The sequence below is a fragment of the Clytia hemisphaerica genome, unplaced genomic scaffold, assembly GCF_902728285.1.
Source record: "Clytia hemisphaerica strain Z4C2 unplaced genomic scaffold, Clytia hemisphaerica genome assembly, whole genome shotgun sequence".
Taxonomy (NCBI): Eukaryota; Metazoa; Cnidaria; class Hydrozoa; order Leptothecata; family Clytiidae; genus Clytia; species Clytia hemisphaerica.
In genome coordinates this window covers 363,634-379,782 of record NW_027103917.1, presented here as the reverse complement: position 1 = coordinate 379,782, position 16,149 = coordinate 363,634, and the positions used below count along the sequence as shown (strand labels likewise).

Genomic DNA, 16,149 nt, shown 5'->3' with positions numbered 1-16,149 from the left:
TGTTCGGTAAAAGATACACCATCTACTGCGAAAATTTTTTCAAAATGTTTTCTCTTCGCCGAAACTAAGCTCTTCAAAGTTGAAATACTCTTCCTCGCAAAAGTCTTCATTTTCTTCTTCATCAAATTTTTTCAATGCAATTTTTGAATTTTCAGATTCAAGAATAGTTTGTCTAACAGAAAATGTATAACATGCTATAGTTTTGTTGCTTACATCAGTCAGAAAACACATTTTAAACACGGCAATTATGAAAAATTCACTATGGTCAGAGCCCTTAAGGTACTTGTTTCAAAGTTTTGCTCTATGATTGCCGTGCCGATGCCATAGCCCAACTGTAATACACATTGCGATCTAGACTTTTTGTTTGAAGTAATAACAACAACATACTGCACTTCTTGGCTCTTCAAAAAAAACCCAATAGAATTGGCTTTTCTTATTACATTTTATTAAGAATCTTTTACGGTGTTAACGAGTCTAACTAAGTTAAGGAGACATTAGAGCCATAAATGTTCGATTTATGGAGAGTTTATTAGCTTAGTTCTAAAACTTCACAATTAAACACAACACAGAATTATCAACTATAGAAGGATCTACGCAAAATTATTTTTTAGCGATGAGAAAGACCCGGACCCTTAATATTTCATCTCAAAACCTGATTCAATCATTATTGAGAATTCAATATCAATTGATTGAAAAGAAAAATTTAATCTTATTTCATTCATTTTAAAAGCCAGCTAAGATGATTAGTTTTGAGGATTTATTCCATTCATTCATTCAATCTATTTATTAATAATTTCTTAGAGATGAAGAAGAATCCGATCCTTGGACTAATGATCACTACAATGAAGAAGATATTCGTAATGATCACTACGATGAAGAAGATGTTCGTAATGATCACTACGATGAAGAAGATATTCGTAATGATCACTACGATGAAAAGATTCGTAATCACTACGATGAAGAAGATATAATGATCACTCGATAGATGAGACTACGATGAAGAAGTTTCTAATAATGATCCTCCGATGAAGAAGATATTCGAATGACAAGAATAATGATCACTACGTGAAAGAATTGTAATGATCACTACGATGAAGAAGATATTCGTAATGATCACTACGATGAAGAAGATATTCGTAATGATCACTACGATGAAGAAGATATTCGTAATGATCACTACGATGAAGAAGATATTCGTAATGATCACTACAATGAAGAAGATATTCTTAATGAAGAAGATATTCTTAATGATCACTACGATGAAGAAGATGTTCGTAATGATCACTACGATGAAGAAGATATTCGTAATGATCACTACGATGAAGAAGATTTCGTAATGATCACTACGATGAAGAAGATGTTCGTAATGATCACTACGATGAAGAAGATATTCGTAATGATCACTACGATGAAGAAGATATTCGTAATGATCACTACGATGAAGAAGATATTCGTAATGATCACTACGATGAAGAAGATGTTCGTAATGATCACTACGATGAAGAAGATATTCGTAATGATCACTACGATGAAGAAGATGTCGTATGATCACTACGATGAAGAAGATATTCGTAATGATCACTACGATGAAGAAGATATTCGTAATGATCACTACGATGAAGAAGATATTCGTAATGATCACTACGATGAAGAAGATATTCGAATGATCACTACGATGAAGAAGATATTCGTAATGATCACTACAACGAAGAAGATATTCTTAATGAAGAAGATATTCGTAATGATCACTACGATGAAGAAGATGTTCGTAATGAAGAAGATATTCGTAATGAAGAAGATATTCGTAATGAAGAAGATATTCGTAATGAAGAAGATGATATTCGTAATGATTATGATTGGTAGTTTATGCTTACGGAAATATTATTTTAAGGAATAAGCACTATTCCTGAGATGCATAAAAAAAACGGGCCTAAATTGCTGATGGATATTTTTTCGAAATAAACCATTATATGACGAAACAGTATTTTAAAGACGATTACTACTCGCTGTCGCTGATCAGTCCATTTTGAAGGCTCCTTTTTTAACACTGAGTTGTCTAATTTTTCATTTTTGACGTCAGAAATTAAAACAATTTTTGATTTCTTTTCACTTGTTTCACTATTTTATTTTTATGGATAAAAAAACAATCGAAGCTGAAGGAAAATGGTTAGCAAATACAATAATGACTGGTTTTTTTCGGGCTGTACTGTGAAATATTGCACTCTGTCAACGCAACAGCGTCACAAGCTCACTCGTTACCTGACCTCGGCCATTATCATTTTATTAATTTATAATTTTATAAGGGCACATTGCTATACATTGTAATTTTATAACTCGTAATTCATATTTTAGTGATTTTTGTTTTGAAATGTAAAGCTAATGTACAAGATTTATTTAATAAAAAAATCAATTCGCTTTTTCTCTGCTCGACTCAAATTACTAATGTTTCCGATTCATACTCGATTTCCAGAAAAAAGATTAAAATTACCAAAGATTTTAAAGAAAACTTTTTCGGGAATCTAAGCCTAAAAATCTTTTGAACTTTGGGCTGTTTTGATCATAAATTAGCTTTACATTGTTATACAGTTACCTTTCGCTAATTCGATCTCGAACGGGGAATCTAATTTGCTCGGATTACAGAAAGATTCGAATCACAGAAAGCACTTTCCGATGGTTTCCCTTTGGCAGGAGCTTAAAGGTTTTATTTCTAAGAGTGATATCGTTTGCTTACTCATCAATTTTGAATCACAAGCTTTTTCACATTGAATTGACACAGATGTGGAACAAGATTGGTCAGAAATAGGAAAAGAAAAACAATTTTTTTGCATAGCAAGACACTGTCCTGTTATGAAATATAGTGTCTGATATGAAACGGGAACACTTATGTAAAAATAAAACCTTTAAATTTTAGAGTATGATGTAAAAATAAACTTCCGCGAATTTTATCCCTGCTGACACACAACGTTGTTTCAACGTTCATCTAACGTCATATGGACGTTGTGAACGTTAGATAAACATTGAAACAACGTTGTGTGCCAGCTGGGACAGAAATAAGCTATAAGAAAATAAAAAAGACGTACCAAGCGCGTTGAAACTTTGCTTTAACCCGTTCTCTGCTGAAATCTAAAAAAAAAACAGATGAAAAATCTAATTCAGAAAATCTAGGATAAAAAAAGGATGAACGATTTGAGATAAGGAAACTTATTTAAAACTTATCTATTTCATCGACGAGTGACTTTTTCTTGTTATTCAATGGGCCATTCCGTTTTATATCCATACACGGGGGTGGACGAACGTTTCCAGGGGGCTAACCCGAGGGGAATTTCCAGCGGGGTTTAAAGGAGTATATTTTCATTTTTCCAAGGGGGTAAAAAGTTATTCTAAAATTTCCAGGGAACAAAAGACTGATTTTAGTTCGTCTACCCTCCCTTTTAAGGAATAAAAATAATTTCATTCCAAAGGGTTTCTTTGCAAATTTCGCCACTTTCCAGGGTGCATCCACACATTTCTGAAATTGTGAAAAGGTCCACCCCCCCATGTATGGATTTTTAATGGAACTGCCCATCGTGCAAAGTTAGACACACTAAAGTTTTCAATTCATTTAAACATAAAAATTCGAAATTTCAATATTATTTTTTGACAGGTTTCAGAAAACAGTGTCGATCTTAAAGTTAAAATCGTCCGGCAATAATTACTACATACCTGATATAACGTATACGAAGTTTCAAAGTTTTGTTCAACACCATAGCCCGAATAATACATCCCAGCTAATGTAAACTGAAACAGAAGATACAAAAAATATAATTGTCTAAATATGCAAGAAATTCACAATGGCAAAAACCCTTCAACGGGATTAGATATCCTGATATTCATGATGTAATCTTTTGCGAGATTAATTAACTTTTTCTCATTTTTTCCGGGGGTCCTTGCTTGGAAAACATTGGGGAACGCAGATGTTTTGCCACCAAAATGCGGCCAAATGTTTTGATTTGGAGTGTCAATCAACGAAAATATTACATTATGAATATGTAATATTTATCACACGGTACCGAGTACAATATGGGATATATCCTGAATATGTCCTATATTGTACGTGTAAAAGTGTGATAGTTTCTTTTACTTTTACTTTGAAATCAACTTGAATCAACATCAAAACATTCGAAAAAAAAATCGAATGGTCATTTATAATCATAAAATTGTACAAAATATGATTTCTCGCTTACCAGTCTTGTATTTGTACGGTACAATATAAAATACAGCATTTATGTACGCGTTTTTAGCCGATCAGATTGCTTATATTATTCGTGCTGATGATAACTAAATTTGACCAAATCTGTGCTCAAGATCTAAGGGTAATTCGCGACAAACATAATTTTTGGAATTAAAAAGACCGAATGAGAGTTCTGATTAAGTTGAGCTGGAGGAGCTCTTAAAGAAGGAGTGGAGTTTTGAGGATCGCCCTCAGTGGGGAGGGGAATCCTTTATGAAAAGTTCTTAATGATTAGACTCTTGATACACATATCAAACACGATGAAATATTTATAAGTCGAAAATATTTGTATGGATTTGACCAGTTCCTGAGATTGGAGTCGTTCATAATGCGTGTAATACAGTAGTATAGGCGCTATAAGATTATTGTTACGGGATTTAGTTTGTACTAAAATTAGTTCCCTCCATTACATTTTACTTTATTTCTACTATGGCTGAATTAGTCGTCTAGCTTGCCAAATTACCAGTTCCTGAACTATTTTTCTTTAGTTTCACAAGTAGAAATAAAATAGTAAGTTTGGAATTACAATGTTTACACTGTTTACTGTTTACAGCCACTAGCCATATGATTTTATGCCAAGTTTTAGTGGACATTCCTTGAAACATCGCCAGCCTTCATCGAAGCTCAGTAAAAAATTGTTATTACAAGGGTTTTCATCATTTACTGAAGTATAGGCAGATGACCTATCAAAAATTTCCAAGTACGGGAGAAATTAGTTTTTCTTCTAGAATTACATAACATAAATAATGACAAGTGATACTTTTATGGACCTACCTGGTTATGCATTTAACACATTTATAATTCATATCTACGTGACGTGACCATTAAACAATCATTCAGAACACAAATAGTGACGATCTATTTAAATTAATCGTTTGTTTCTTATAAAAAAAACGTTTAGAAACCAAAATTTCATGCTCTTGAAATATTCTTTCATATTCAAGACTTCGTGAGCAAAAAAAACATCTATCTCATAAAAAATTTGAGTAATTCGGCTAAGAATATTGATGTATGCTTATTAATAGTGATTCTTATAGATAAAGATGCGTTTTTGAGCCGAAAAATTCTTTTTTTTACAAAAATCTGCTTGAGCCATCTTTTACCTACTTTCATGCAAAAAAATCAGAAAAAAACAATGATCCAATATTTCACGAAGTCCAAAAACCCGTTTTTTAGCCGTTTTTTGGCCCAAATTTGCCCAATAACATTTTTATTTGAAAATCGGACTCCGTCACATTCGAAGGTTTATAGTTATGCATCTTTGTGCAAAATATCATAAAGAATGAAAAAGCCAATCTCGAGAAAAGCTAATACCTAAGTTATATAACTTATATTGATAATGTGCTTATAAAAAATATCAAATTTGGCCAGTTTTTCTATAAGAACACGCCAAGCAACTAAAATTTCCTGTCTTAAACACACATATTCTTCAAAAGTAAGCCCTCATGAGCAAAAAAAACATCTATCTCATAAAAAAATTGAGTAATTTGACTAAGAACATTGATGTATGCTTATTAATAGTAATTCTTATAGATAAACATGCGTTTTTTGAGCCAACAAATTTTTTTTGCAAAATTCTGCTTGAGTCATCTTTTACCTATGATGGTACCCTACTTTCATGCAAAAAATCAAAAAAAATTAATGATCCAATTTTTCACAAAGTCTAAAAAACCCGTTTTTTAGCCGTTTTTTGGCCCAAATTTGCCCAAAAATTTTTTTTTTCGAAAATCGGGCTCCGTCACATTTTGGCCACTACCATTTTGCACCTTTGTACCAAAAATCAAAAGATTCCTATGATTCAATCCTGAGAAAAGTTGGTAACAGACGAAGCGAACGGACGGACGGACGAACAAACACAGGTTAATTTATAGGACCTCCACCGGGGTAGGTCCAACAATCGGAGTTATGACAGTTTACATATACCATAGCCTAGTGTCTATTTATGTTTTCGTTCGATAAAATGGAATTCACAGTTTAGATATATGCTTAAATATACCGACCATAAAGCCCGTAAAATCCGTTAAAGGAAATCTGAAAGTCATCCATTAGTAGGTTTTCCGCGTAAATATCTGTCTATATCAGAATTTAGTTTAAAATATGTTCAAACATTTGAGCAAGGTTGATTGGTCAAGAAATTACTGCTATAGGATTGACAGTACGACCGTTGAAAAGCCAAGCAATTGTTGTGTCAAAATTATTTCGTCCACCCCACTTGTAATTTCTTTGATTTAAGTACATTAAAGGCCAATTTAAAAAATTGGACGAAATAAAGACGCTGTACTTTTTTTCAAAGCAATAGAAAAGGGAGGAAAAAATTAAAGTTACAGTGTTTATTTCCATGACACTTGAATCCTGAAATATAGCATGCTAAAATTCAAAAGTGTGATCCTGAAATGTGTCTAAAAAAATTAGACGGGTGTGTGTTGATTCTGTATAATGTTATAGTAAATAATCAACATCGAATGGTCATTAAAAATATCAACACATTCTTTTCATAAACTCTTTTGATAAGTTGTCATGTTTTGGAAGTCAAAAGAAAACATTTATAATCATAAAATTGTACAAAATATGATCTCTCGCTTACCAGACCCCTTTTTTGAACGCAGTGTTGTATTTGTACGGTACAATATAAAATACAGCATTTTATTTACGCGTTTTTAGCCAATCAGATTGCTCATATTTTTCATGTTGATGATAACAAGAATCAAACAAAGATCGGGGTATTCGATTTAAGATTAACCATATGCACAGTCATAAAAAAGATTTGAACGTTTCAGGAAATAGATAGAGCTTTGTTGAATTTGAAGTATAGGCTGATGACCTAACAAGAATTTCCAAGTACGGGAAAGATTTGTTTTTCTTCTAGAATTACATAAAGAATGACGATCGGAGTTAGCACAGTTTACATATACCACAGCCTAGTGTCTATCCATGTTTTCGCTAGATAAAATGGAATTCACAGTTTAAATATACGCTTAAATATACAAACCATAGAGCTTGTGAAATCCGTCAAAGGAAATCTGAAAGTCATTACAGTAGTAGGCTTTCCACGTGAATATTGTAGGGAAGGATGTAGTTTGAACCATGTAAAAACATTTGGGGAAGGTTTATTTATCAAGAAATTACTGCTATGGGATTGACCGTAACACCGTTGAAAAGCCAAGCAAAGGCTGTGTTCCTACGAAGAAATCTTTTACAGGCACGTTTGAATTCACGATCTTTCCAAATGTAAATGCAAGGGTCAACACAAGAGTTGAAAAGGAGAAAGAAAATCCCAGCAACGTGCAAGTACGGTTGATAAGGGCGTGTAAAATGATCAAGAAACAACACAAAGATTGCATAAACAACTATTGGGAGGGTAGCACCAAATAACGCAATCATAAGTAATAATATTTTCTTAGCGAGTCGGATATGGGTCCGTAGATGTTCTTGGTCGTTCCTACTAAGCGATAGGATGTTGGTTTGCCGTTGGTTGACGGCTTTCCAGATCTGATAATATCCCGCAATTAAGATAGTATATCCGATGACTAAACTTATGATAATAAAATATAGGAAAAATTTCTTGTTGAATCCATTTAAAAGTGCCGTTACTGAGTTACTAATCCAAATCGCCACAAGAATTAGATTGATTTTAAGATGGGTGATAATGTCATGGTATTTGAACGGTTTTGTGATGCTTGTAAAGCGATCGTAGGTAATAAAAAGTATTGTAAAGCCTGATGAAGAACTAAACCAGGTAACAAAGAAAAGTGCTATAGTGTTTAATCTACAAATTGAAGGTGTAATTTCCAGATCAGTCCACATCATCAATATGGCCATGGGATTTGATAACAAACCAACCAAACAATCACTAATTACTAACGATGTTAGAATTTTGTTTGATTTTGATCGCTGTGACGGCTGCCAAAGAACCATCAAGGAGAAAGTGTTTCCCAAGGTTGTAATAATTGCTGACAAACCAAATAGGATGGTAGCTGCCACATTAAAACCATAGTTTGACGTGCTTAAGATTGCGGCGCATGACATTTTTTTAGTCCATTAAGAATGATTAATAGCGTATGATTTGCAAATATCTATCGTTTTATCCATTTTCTGACAGATTTGAACTACACTAACCATAAATCAAAGTTTTTTCGAAAGAAACACGCGGTAGCAGATGCTATAACAGATGAAGAAATCCTCTATTCCCCTCACCTATTCTCTTTGACTTTTTTACTATCAAATTTTGCATTGGAAAAGAAAAAATGGTAACAATTTCAGATGAGATGGAGTTTATATAAGATACTTTGATAATTGGTCATTTGAAGTAATAGAAATGAAGCGTTCTTTAGAAAAAGTAACAAAACTGTTTTAAACTGGTTAACAACCAACCAAATGAAATAAGGGCTTGTAAAATTTCCATCTCGCCACAACAATTTAAGAAACAGCTATTCTGAAATAAGACTAAATTTTATTGAATTGACTTCCGATTATGATTTTAATAGAAAAAGAAGATGATATTAAAAGGGAAATTGCAATAAAGAAGAAGGTTAAAGTAAGAATGGTTCGATATCTCCTTCCAATTACTACTTCAAAAGAAAAAGAAGATGAAAGTGAAGGGAGATGGTAATAAAAAAGCAGTTTAAAGCAAAATGAATCGATATCTCAAAGTAACAAAGACGTCCGCCCGGAAGGTTATCTCCGAACAGATACTAATTACTACGCACATAGCACGTATTTACTTAAAAAGGTCATGGTCTAAATTTACTACTTCAATTGAAAACGACGATGATAGGGATCGCCCTTAGTGGGGAGGGGAATCCTTAATTGAGGATTGGAACCCTTGACGGGGGAAGTGAATGCTTAGTGAGTGAAGGGAAGTTCTCAATTGAAGAGGGAATCCTAAATGCAAGGGTCAACACAAGAGTTGAAAAGAACAAAGAAAATCCCAACGACGTACAAGTACGGTTGATAAGGGCGTGTAAAATGATCATACAACACAACGATTGCATAAACAACTACTGGGAGGGCAGCACCAAAATACGCGATCATAAGAAATAAGATTTTCTTAGCAAGTCGGATATGGGTCCGTAGATGTTCTTGGTCATTCCTACTAACCGATAGGATGTTTGTTTGCCGTTGTTTGACGGCTTTCCAGATTTGATAATATCCAGTGATTAAGATAGTAGATGCGATGACAAAACCAATGTTGAGAAAATGCAGGAAAAGTATTTTGTTGAATGCATTTAAAAGTGCCGTTATTGAGTTACCAACCCAAATCGTCACAAGAATTAGATTGATTTTGAGATCAGTGATAATGTCATGGTATTTGAATGGTTTTGTGATGTTTGTATAGCGATCGTAGGTAATAAAAAGTATTGTAAAGCCTGATGAAGAACCAAACCAGGTAACAAAGAAAAGTGCTATAGTGTTTAATCTACAAATTGAAGGTGTAATTTCCAGACCAGTCCACATCATCAATATGGCCATGGGATTTGATAACAAACCAACCAAACAATCACTAATTACTAACGATGTTAGAATTTTGTTTGATTTTGATCGTTGTGACGGCTGCCAAAGAACCATCAAGGAGAAAGTGTTTCCCAAGGTTGTAATAATTCCTGACAAACCAAATAGGATGGTAGCTGCCAGATAAAAACCACGGTTTGACGTGCTAAAGATTGCGTCGCATGACATTTTTTTAGTCTTAAGAAAGATTAATAACGTATGATTTGCAAATATCTATCGTTTTATCCATTTTTCGACAGATCTTAACTAAGCCATCCAAATCACAGGACTGACGTTTTTTCGAAAGTAACATGGGATAGCAGATGTTAACAGATGAAGAAATCTTCATTCATTTTCTTTTCAACTATTATTTTGATTTGGAAATGAAAAAATTGGTTACAATTTCAGCTCAGATTGAGTTTTTATAGATACTTTGATAATTGGTCATTTGAAATAATAGAAATGATTCGCTCTTTAGAAAAAGTAACAAAATTGTTTTAAACTGGTTAACAACCAACCAAATGAAATAAGGGCTTGTAAAAACTCCATCTCGCTACAACAATTTAAGAAACAGCTATTCTGAAAAAAGACTCAATTTTATTGAATTGACTTCCAATTATGATCTTAATAGAAAAAGAAGATGAGAGTAAAGGGAAATTGCAATAAAGAAGAAGGATAAAAAAAATGATTCGATACACGTTTTCTTTTTTATAAGAACAAACTATATAAGAACATAAGGCTTCGCTGGCCAAAATTTTAAGAACAAGTTAAGAACATTTCATGGATTTGTGGACTCAAAAGCACCCTATTTCTTAGGAAACTGGTGAAAATATTCACAAAATGGTCTAAATAAGATCCTTTTAAGAATATACTTAGGCTGAAAACTCAAAAAGTTAAGAATATCCGAACACTTAAAAAAATTTGGATGTTCTTATAAAAAAACATATCTTAGTAATAAAGACGTCCGCCTGAAAGATGATATTCGAACAGATACTGATCACTCCGTGCATAGGACGTATTTCCTCAAAAGGTCATGGTCCTGATATAAGAAAGTTTGGCGAAAATTACATGGGTTAATCTGATTATTGATTTTCAAACTAAAGGCAGGAGGTTTCACTGTAGTCTCCGGCTATACCTTATCAGGCCTTTTTACGCCGGTCCTTTGGCGTTATTTTCTCGTTGCTGGTGTAATAAATAATAAATAATAATAAATAGATCGGTTGAATATGAGAGAAATTTTGCTTTGGTGTAATAAATTCTGGCGTAAAAGGGGTAGATAAGGTAACTATTGAATATGAGAACCAAGTGAAGTAAATGAAAGCATCGAGTAGGGTGTGAAATCAAGGCTGATAACAACCAAACAACAACACGTTTTTTTTAAACTCGAACAAACTATGGCTTCGATGGCCAAAATATTAAGAACATCTTAAGAACATCTTAAGACTTTGTGATAACTGGTTAATCATCAACTTTACTCTCTCCATTTGTTTTGTTCTTCTCTTCCAATATTTTTTCTTTTACTTTTATTTGGATGAAATCAACATCAAAACATTCGAAAAAAGAATCACAAAATATGATCTCTCGCTTACCAGACCCCTTTTGTGAACGTGATCTTGTATTTGTACGGTACAATAAAAAATACAGCATTTATATAAGCGTTTTTAGCTGATCAGATTGCTCATAAAGATAACAAGAATCAAACCAAGATCGGGGTATTCGATTTAAGATTAACCATATGCACAGTCATAAAAAAGGTTTGACCGTTTCAGGAAATGGAGAGAGCTTTGTTGAATTTGACCAAATCTGTGCTCAAGATCTACCAGTAATTCGCGAGAAACATAATTTTTTGAACCAAAAAGACCGAATGAGAGTTCTGATTAAGTTGAGCTGGAGGAGCTCTTAGAGAAGGAGTGGAGTTTTGAGGATCGCTTTCAGTGGGGAGGAGAGTCCTTTGTGAAAAGAGAAGTTCTTAATGGATGATTAGACTCTTGATGGGGGAGATGAATGCTTAGTGAGTGAAGGGAAGTCCTCAATGGAAGAGGGAGTCCTCAGTGGAAGGGGTAAAGTCATTAGTATAGGTTCAAGGGGGATATAGACTTTAGTTATTTAGGGGGAAATAGTCTTAGTCTGGAACGGAAACAGACGGAAATGAAGGTAAAATGGGGGGAGGAAAGATCTTTGTGAAGCAGAGGATACATATATCAGACACGGAGAAAGATTTATAAGTCGAAAATATTTGTATGGATTTGACCAGTTCCGGAGACTGGAGTCGTTCACAATGCGTGTAAAACAGTAGTATAAGCGTTATATTATTGTTACGGGATTTAGTTTGTACTAAAATTTGCTCCCTCCATTACATTTTACTTTATTTCTACTATGGCTGAATTAGTCGTCTAGCTTGTTAAATTACCAGTTCCTGAACTATTTTTCTTTAATTTCACAAGTAAAAATAAAATAGTATACTTTGATTTACAATGTTTATACTGTTTACTGTTGACAGCTACTAGCCATATGATTTTATATACAAGTTTTAGTGTAAATTCCTTTAAACGTCACCAGCCGTCATCGAAGCGCAGTAAGAATCGTTATTACAAGGGTTACCATCATCTGAGCTATAGAGGGGTGATGAAGTAACAAGAATTCCCAAAAATGGGATCAATTTGTCATTTTCTTCGAGAATTATATAAATAATGACAATCGGAGTTAAGATAGTTTACATATGCCATTGCCTAGTGTCTATCTATGTTTTCGTTAGATAAAATGGAATTCACAGTTTAAATATACCCTTAAATATACGGACCATAGAGCCCGTGAAATCCGTCAAAGGAAATGCGAAAATCATCCATTAGTAGGCTTTTCACGTGAATACTGTAGGGAAGAATGCAGTTTGAATCATGTAAAATCATTTAAGTAAAGTTGATTTATCAAGAAATTACGGCTATTGGATTGACCGTACCACCGTTGAAAAGCCAAGCAAAGGCTGTATTCCTACGAAGAAATCGTTTACAGGCTCGTTTGAATTCAAGATCTTTCCAAATGTAAATGCAAGGGTTAACACAAGAGTTAAAAAGAAAAAAGAAAATCCCAACGACGTACAAGTACGGTTGATAAGGGCGTGTAAAATGATCAAAAAACGACACAACGATTGCATAAACAACTACTGGGAGGGTAGCACCAAAAAACGCGATCATAAGTAATAAGATTTTCTTAGAGACTCGGATATGGGTCCGTAGATGTTCTTGGTCGTTCCTACTAAGCGATAGGATGTTTGTTTGCCGTTGCTTGACAGCTTTCCAGATCTGATAATATCTAGTGATTAAGATAGTAAATCCGATGACAGAACCAATGTTAATAAAATACAGTAAAAATGTTTTGTTGAATGCATTTAAAAGTGCCGTTACTGAGTTACCAACCCAAATCGTCACAAGAATTAGATTGATTTTAAGATCAGTGATAATGTCATGGTATTTGAACGGTTTTGTGATACTTGTATAGCGATCGTAGGTAATAAAAAGTATTGTAAATCCTGATGTAGAACTAAACCAAACAACAAAGAAATATGCTATAGTGTTTATTCTACAAATTGAAGGTGTAATTTCCAGACCAGTCCACATCATCAATATGGCCATGGGATTTGATAACAAACCAACCAAACAATCACTAATTACCAACGATGTTAGAATTTTGTTTGATTTTGATCGTTGTGACGGCTGCCAAAGAACTATCAAGGAGAAAGTGTTTCCCAAGGTTGTAATAATTGCTGACAGACAAAATAGGATGGTAACTGCCAGATTAAAACCATAGTTTGACGTGCTTAAGATTGCGTCGCATGACATTTTTTTAGTCTATTAAGAATGATTAAGGTGGTTATAGTCATAAGGATTTTTGAGATGTTGAAAAAAAATTAGCTATTTTCATTTTTTGGGCTTTTTTGATTCAAATACCCTCTCTCGACATGCCCTGAAAATTTCAGATCCATATCATTAGTATTTGGGACACAGGAAGCCTTTTTGTGCACCTCCCTTGCAACGGAGGAAATTTTTGGTTGCTAGGGGCGTATTTTCTGTGTTTTACCCCAATTTTGCATCACGAGCCATCAAAATGAAGCATTTTCCCGCCCTTTTCCTTCACGGAGGTTTTCATCAACTCTCCTTAACGGGATTTTTCTATTTTTCAAGATGGAGTAGTACAATCAAACAAAATATGGACAAATGTGAGTAGATGTTCAGAAAAACCTGATAAGGTGTTTTCACCATAATTTACCCCCTGGTCGTTACTACCCCCGTCTTCGACTTTTTGAAAGAAACAAAATTCACAAATTTCATTGGTAATAGTTGTTTTACGAGTCTGCTAAATTGCGTGGGTTGCGTGGGTGCGTGGGTCAATATTTTTGCGTGGGTTAATATTTTTGCGTGGGTCATTTTTTTGCGTGGGTGCGTGGGTCAAAATATTTTTTGCGTGGGTCATTATTTTTTTGCGTGGGTCAATTTTTTTTGCGTGGGTCAAATTTTTTGCGTGGGTCAAAATTTTTGCGTGGGTCATATTTTGTGCGTGGGTCATTATTTTTTGCATGGGTCAAAGTTTTTGAGTGGGTCACTATTTTTTTGGTGATTTTTTAGCTAACTCGATTTTTTTACCAAATTAAAACTTTCGAGTTAGCTAAGACGTTTTTTTTGTCAAATTAAAATTTTCAAGTTATCTTATACAAAAATGTGTTGTGTATATATCTAAGAAAACTAAACAAAAGCACACAGTTTTTATGTAGTAACACCTTGTGGTTTATTTTACATAGCTGCACTTATTTACTATAACATTATACAGAATCAACACACACCCGTCTAATTTTTGTAGACACACTTCAGGATCACACTTTTGAATTTTAGCATGCTATATTTCAGGATTCCAGTGTCATGGAAACACTATAACTTTAATTTTTTCCTCCCTTTTCTATTGCTTTGAAAAAAAGTAGAGCGTCTTTATTTCGTCCAATTTTAAAATTGGCCTTTAATGTACTTAAATCAAAGAAATTACAAGTGGGGTGGACGAAATAATTGACAACGATTAAATTGTTTAGTAATCGGTCGCTTAATGAATACACGTTTTTTTTTATATAAGGAACACGTTTATAAGGAACTCGAGGCTGAAAATGGTTAAAAAAATAAGGAATTGTTAAGGAACTGCTCAGGCTGAGAATAAGTGGATTTGAAAATAATGTACCTTATTGGGACTAATTTGACCAAATTTTGATCTTTCAAGGGGCAAAAAGTTCAAAATTTCCTATGTAGTAAGGAACTCGATAAGGAACTTTGAGACTGAAATTCTCTGTAAAAATAAGGAACTCCAGGCTCAGAGCAAAGTTAAGGTTCCTTATAAAAAAAAAAACGTGTATAACTTTTGTAGAAAAATTTTCAGATTTTCGAATTACAGAGAGAATTTTGACCCACGCAAAAAATATGACCCACGCAAAAAATATGACCCACGCAAAAAATATGACCCACGCACAAAATATGACCCACGCAAAAAATAATGACCCACGCAAAAATTTTGACCCACGCAAAAAATTTGACCCACGCAAAAAATATGACCCACGCAAAAAAATTGACCCACGCAAAATTTTTGACCCACGCAAAAAATGTTTCGACCCACGCACCCACGCAAAAAAATTACCCACGCAAAAATATCGACCCACGCACCCGCGCACCCACGCAACCCACGCAATTTAGCAGACTCTTGTTTTACCATTGTGGAAAGTTTGAAAAAGAAATATTGAAAACATAAAAAGTTATAACAAAAAATGTAAAATATTGACTTTATCAAAAATCCATATGGCTACCACCTTAATAACGTATGATTTGCAAATATCGATTTAGAACCTGAATCAGCTTTAAACGCCAAAAAGAAATTGGGTCGTGTTTACCAAGGAGGAAAGACAAGAAAATTCTGTGTATCTGAGAAAACAAATGCAAACATTGCACGTCAACTAGTCCTTATCACCCGAAAAAATGAAAACATTCTTTTAAGGCTTTGTGGACTGTTAAAAGTTAAAACATCCGATCTCTTATGAAAATAAACAAAAATACTCAATGGTGAATATAAGATCCTGTTCAGAACATTGTTAGGCTTAAAGCTCAAAAAGTTAAGAACATACAAAAGGTTAAAAGGTTCTGGATTTTCTCATAAAGAGGCGTGTTTTCTTAGAACGAAAATAGTACTGATCAATGAGTAAAGTAGCCTAGTTAACTAAGCCCGTATTCAAAAGGCTAATGGCAATATAGCAGATTCGGCGCTTTAAAGATTTTTTTATATTTACGGATTTCAAATTTGCCTTGGAATACTGTTATTCAGTCACAACTTACCATCAGATTTATCCTAGTGACTGAATGAAACTAGCT

The 16,149-nt window shown here is 33.8% G+C and overlaps 3 protein-coding genes across 3 annotated transcripts in view; all 3 read right to left on the bottom strand.

Moving 5' to 3' along the window:
* The window catches only part of LOC136809308 (putative beta-lactamase HcpC), a 60,972-nt gene that overhangs the window by 8,636 nt on the left and 36,187 nt on the right, over positions 1 to 16,149 (bottom strand). Inside the window, exons 6-7 of the mRNA XM_067065827.1 lie at positions 3,703 to 3,777; positions 3,081 to 3,123 (exon numbers count right to left, since the gene is read on the bottom strand). Of these exons, the coding sequence (XP_066921928.1) occupies positions 3,081 to 3,123; positions 3,703 to 3,777 (118 nt within the window). The remainder of the gene's footprint in view (positions 1 to 3,080; positions 3,124 to 3,702; positions 3,778 to 16,149) is intronic.
* Positions 7,162 to 8,398, bottom strand: LOC136809545 (adenosine receptor A2b-like). Its single transcript, XM_067066087.1, has one exon. It carries the CDS (start codon positions 8,294 to 8,296, stop codon positions 7,385 to 7,387), a length of 912 nt encoding a protein of 303 aa, XP_066922188.1. The 5' UTR covers positions 8,297 to 8,398; the 3' UTR covers positions 7,162 to 7,384.
* On the bottom strand, positions 12,103 to 13,603 carry LOC136809544 (adenosine receptor A2b-like). Its single transcript, XM_067066085.1, has one exon. The coding sequence runs from the start codon at positions 13,591 to 13,593 to the stop codon at positions 12,682 to 12,684; it is 912 nt and encodes a 303-aa protein (XP_066922186.1). The 5' UTR covers positions 13,594 to 13,603; the 3' UTR covers positions 12,103 to 12,681.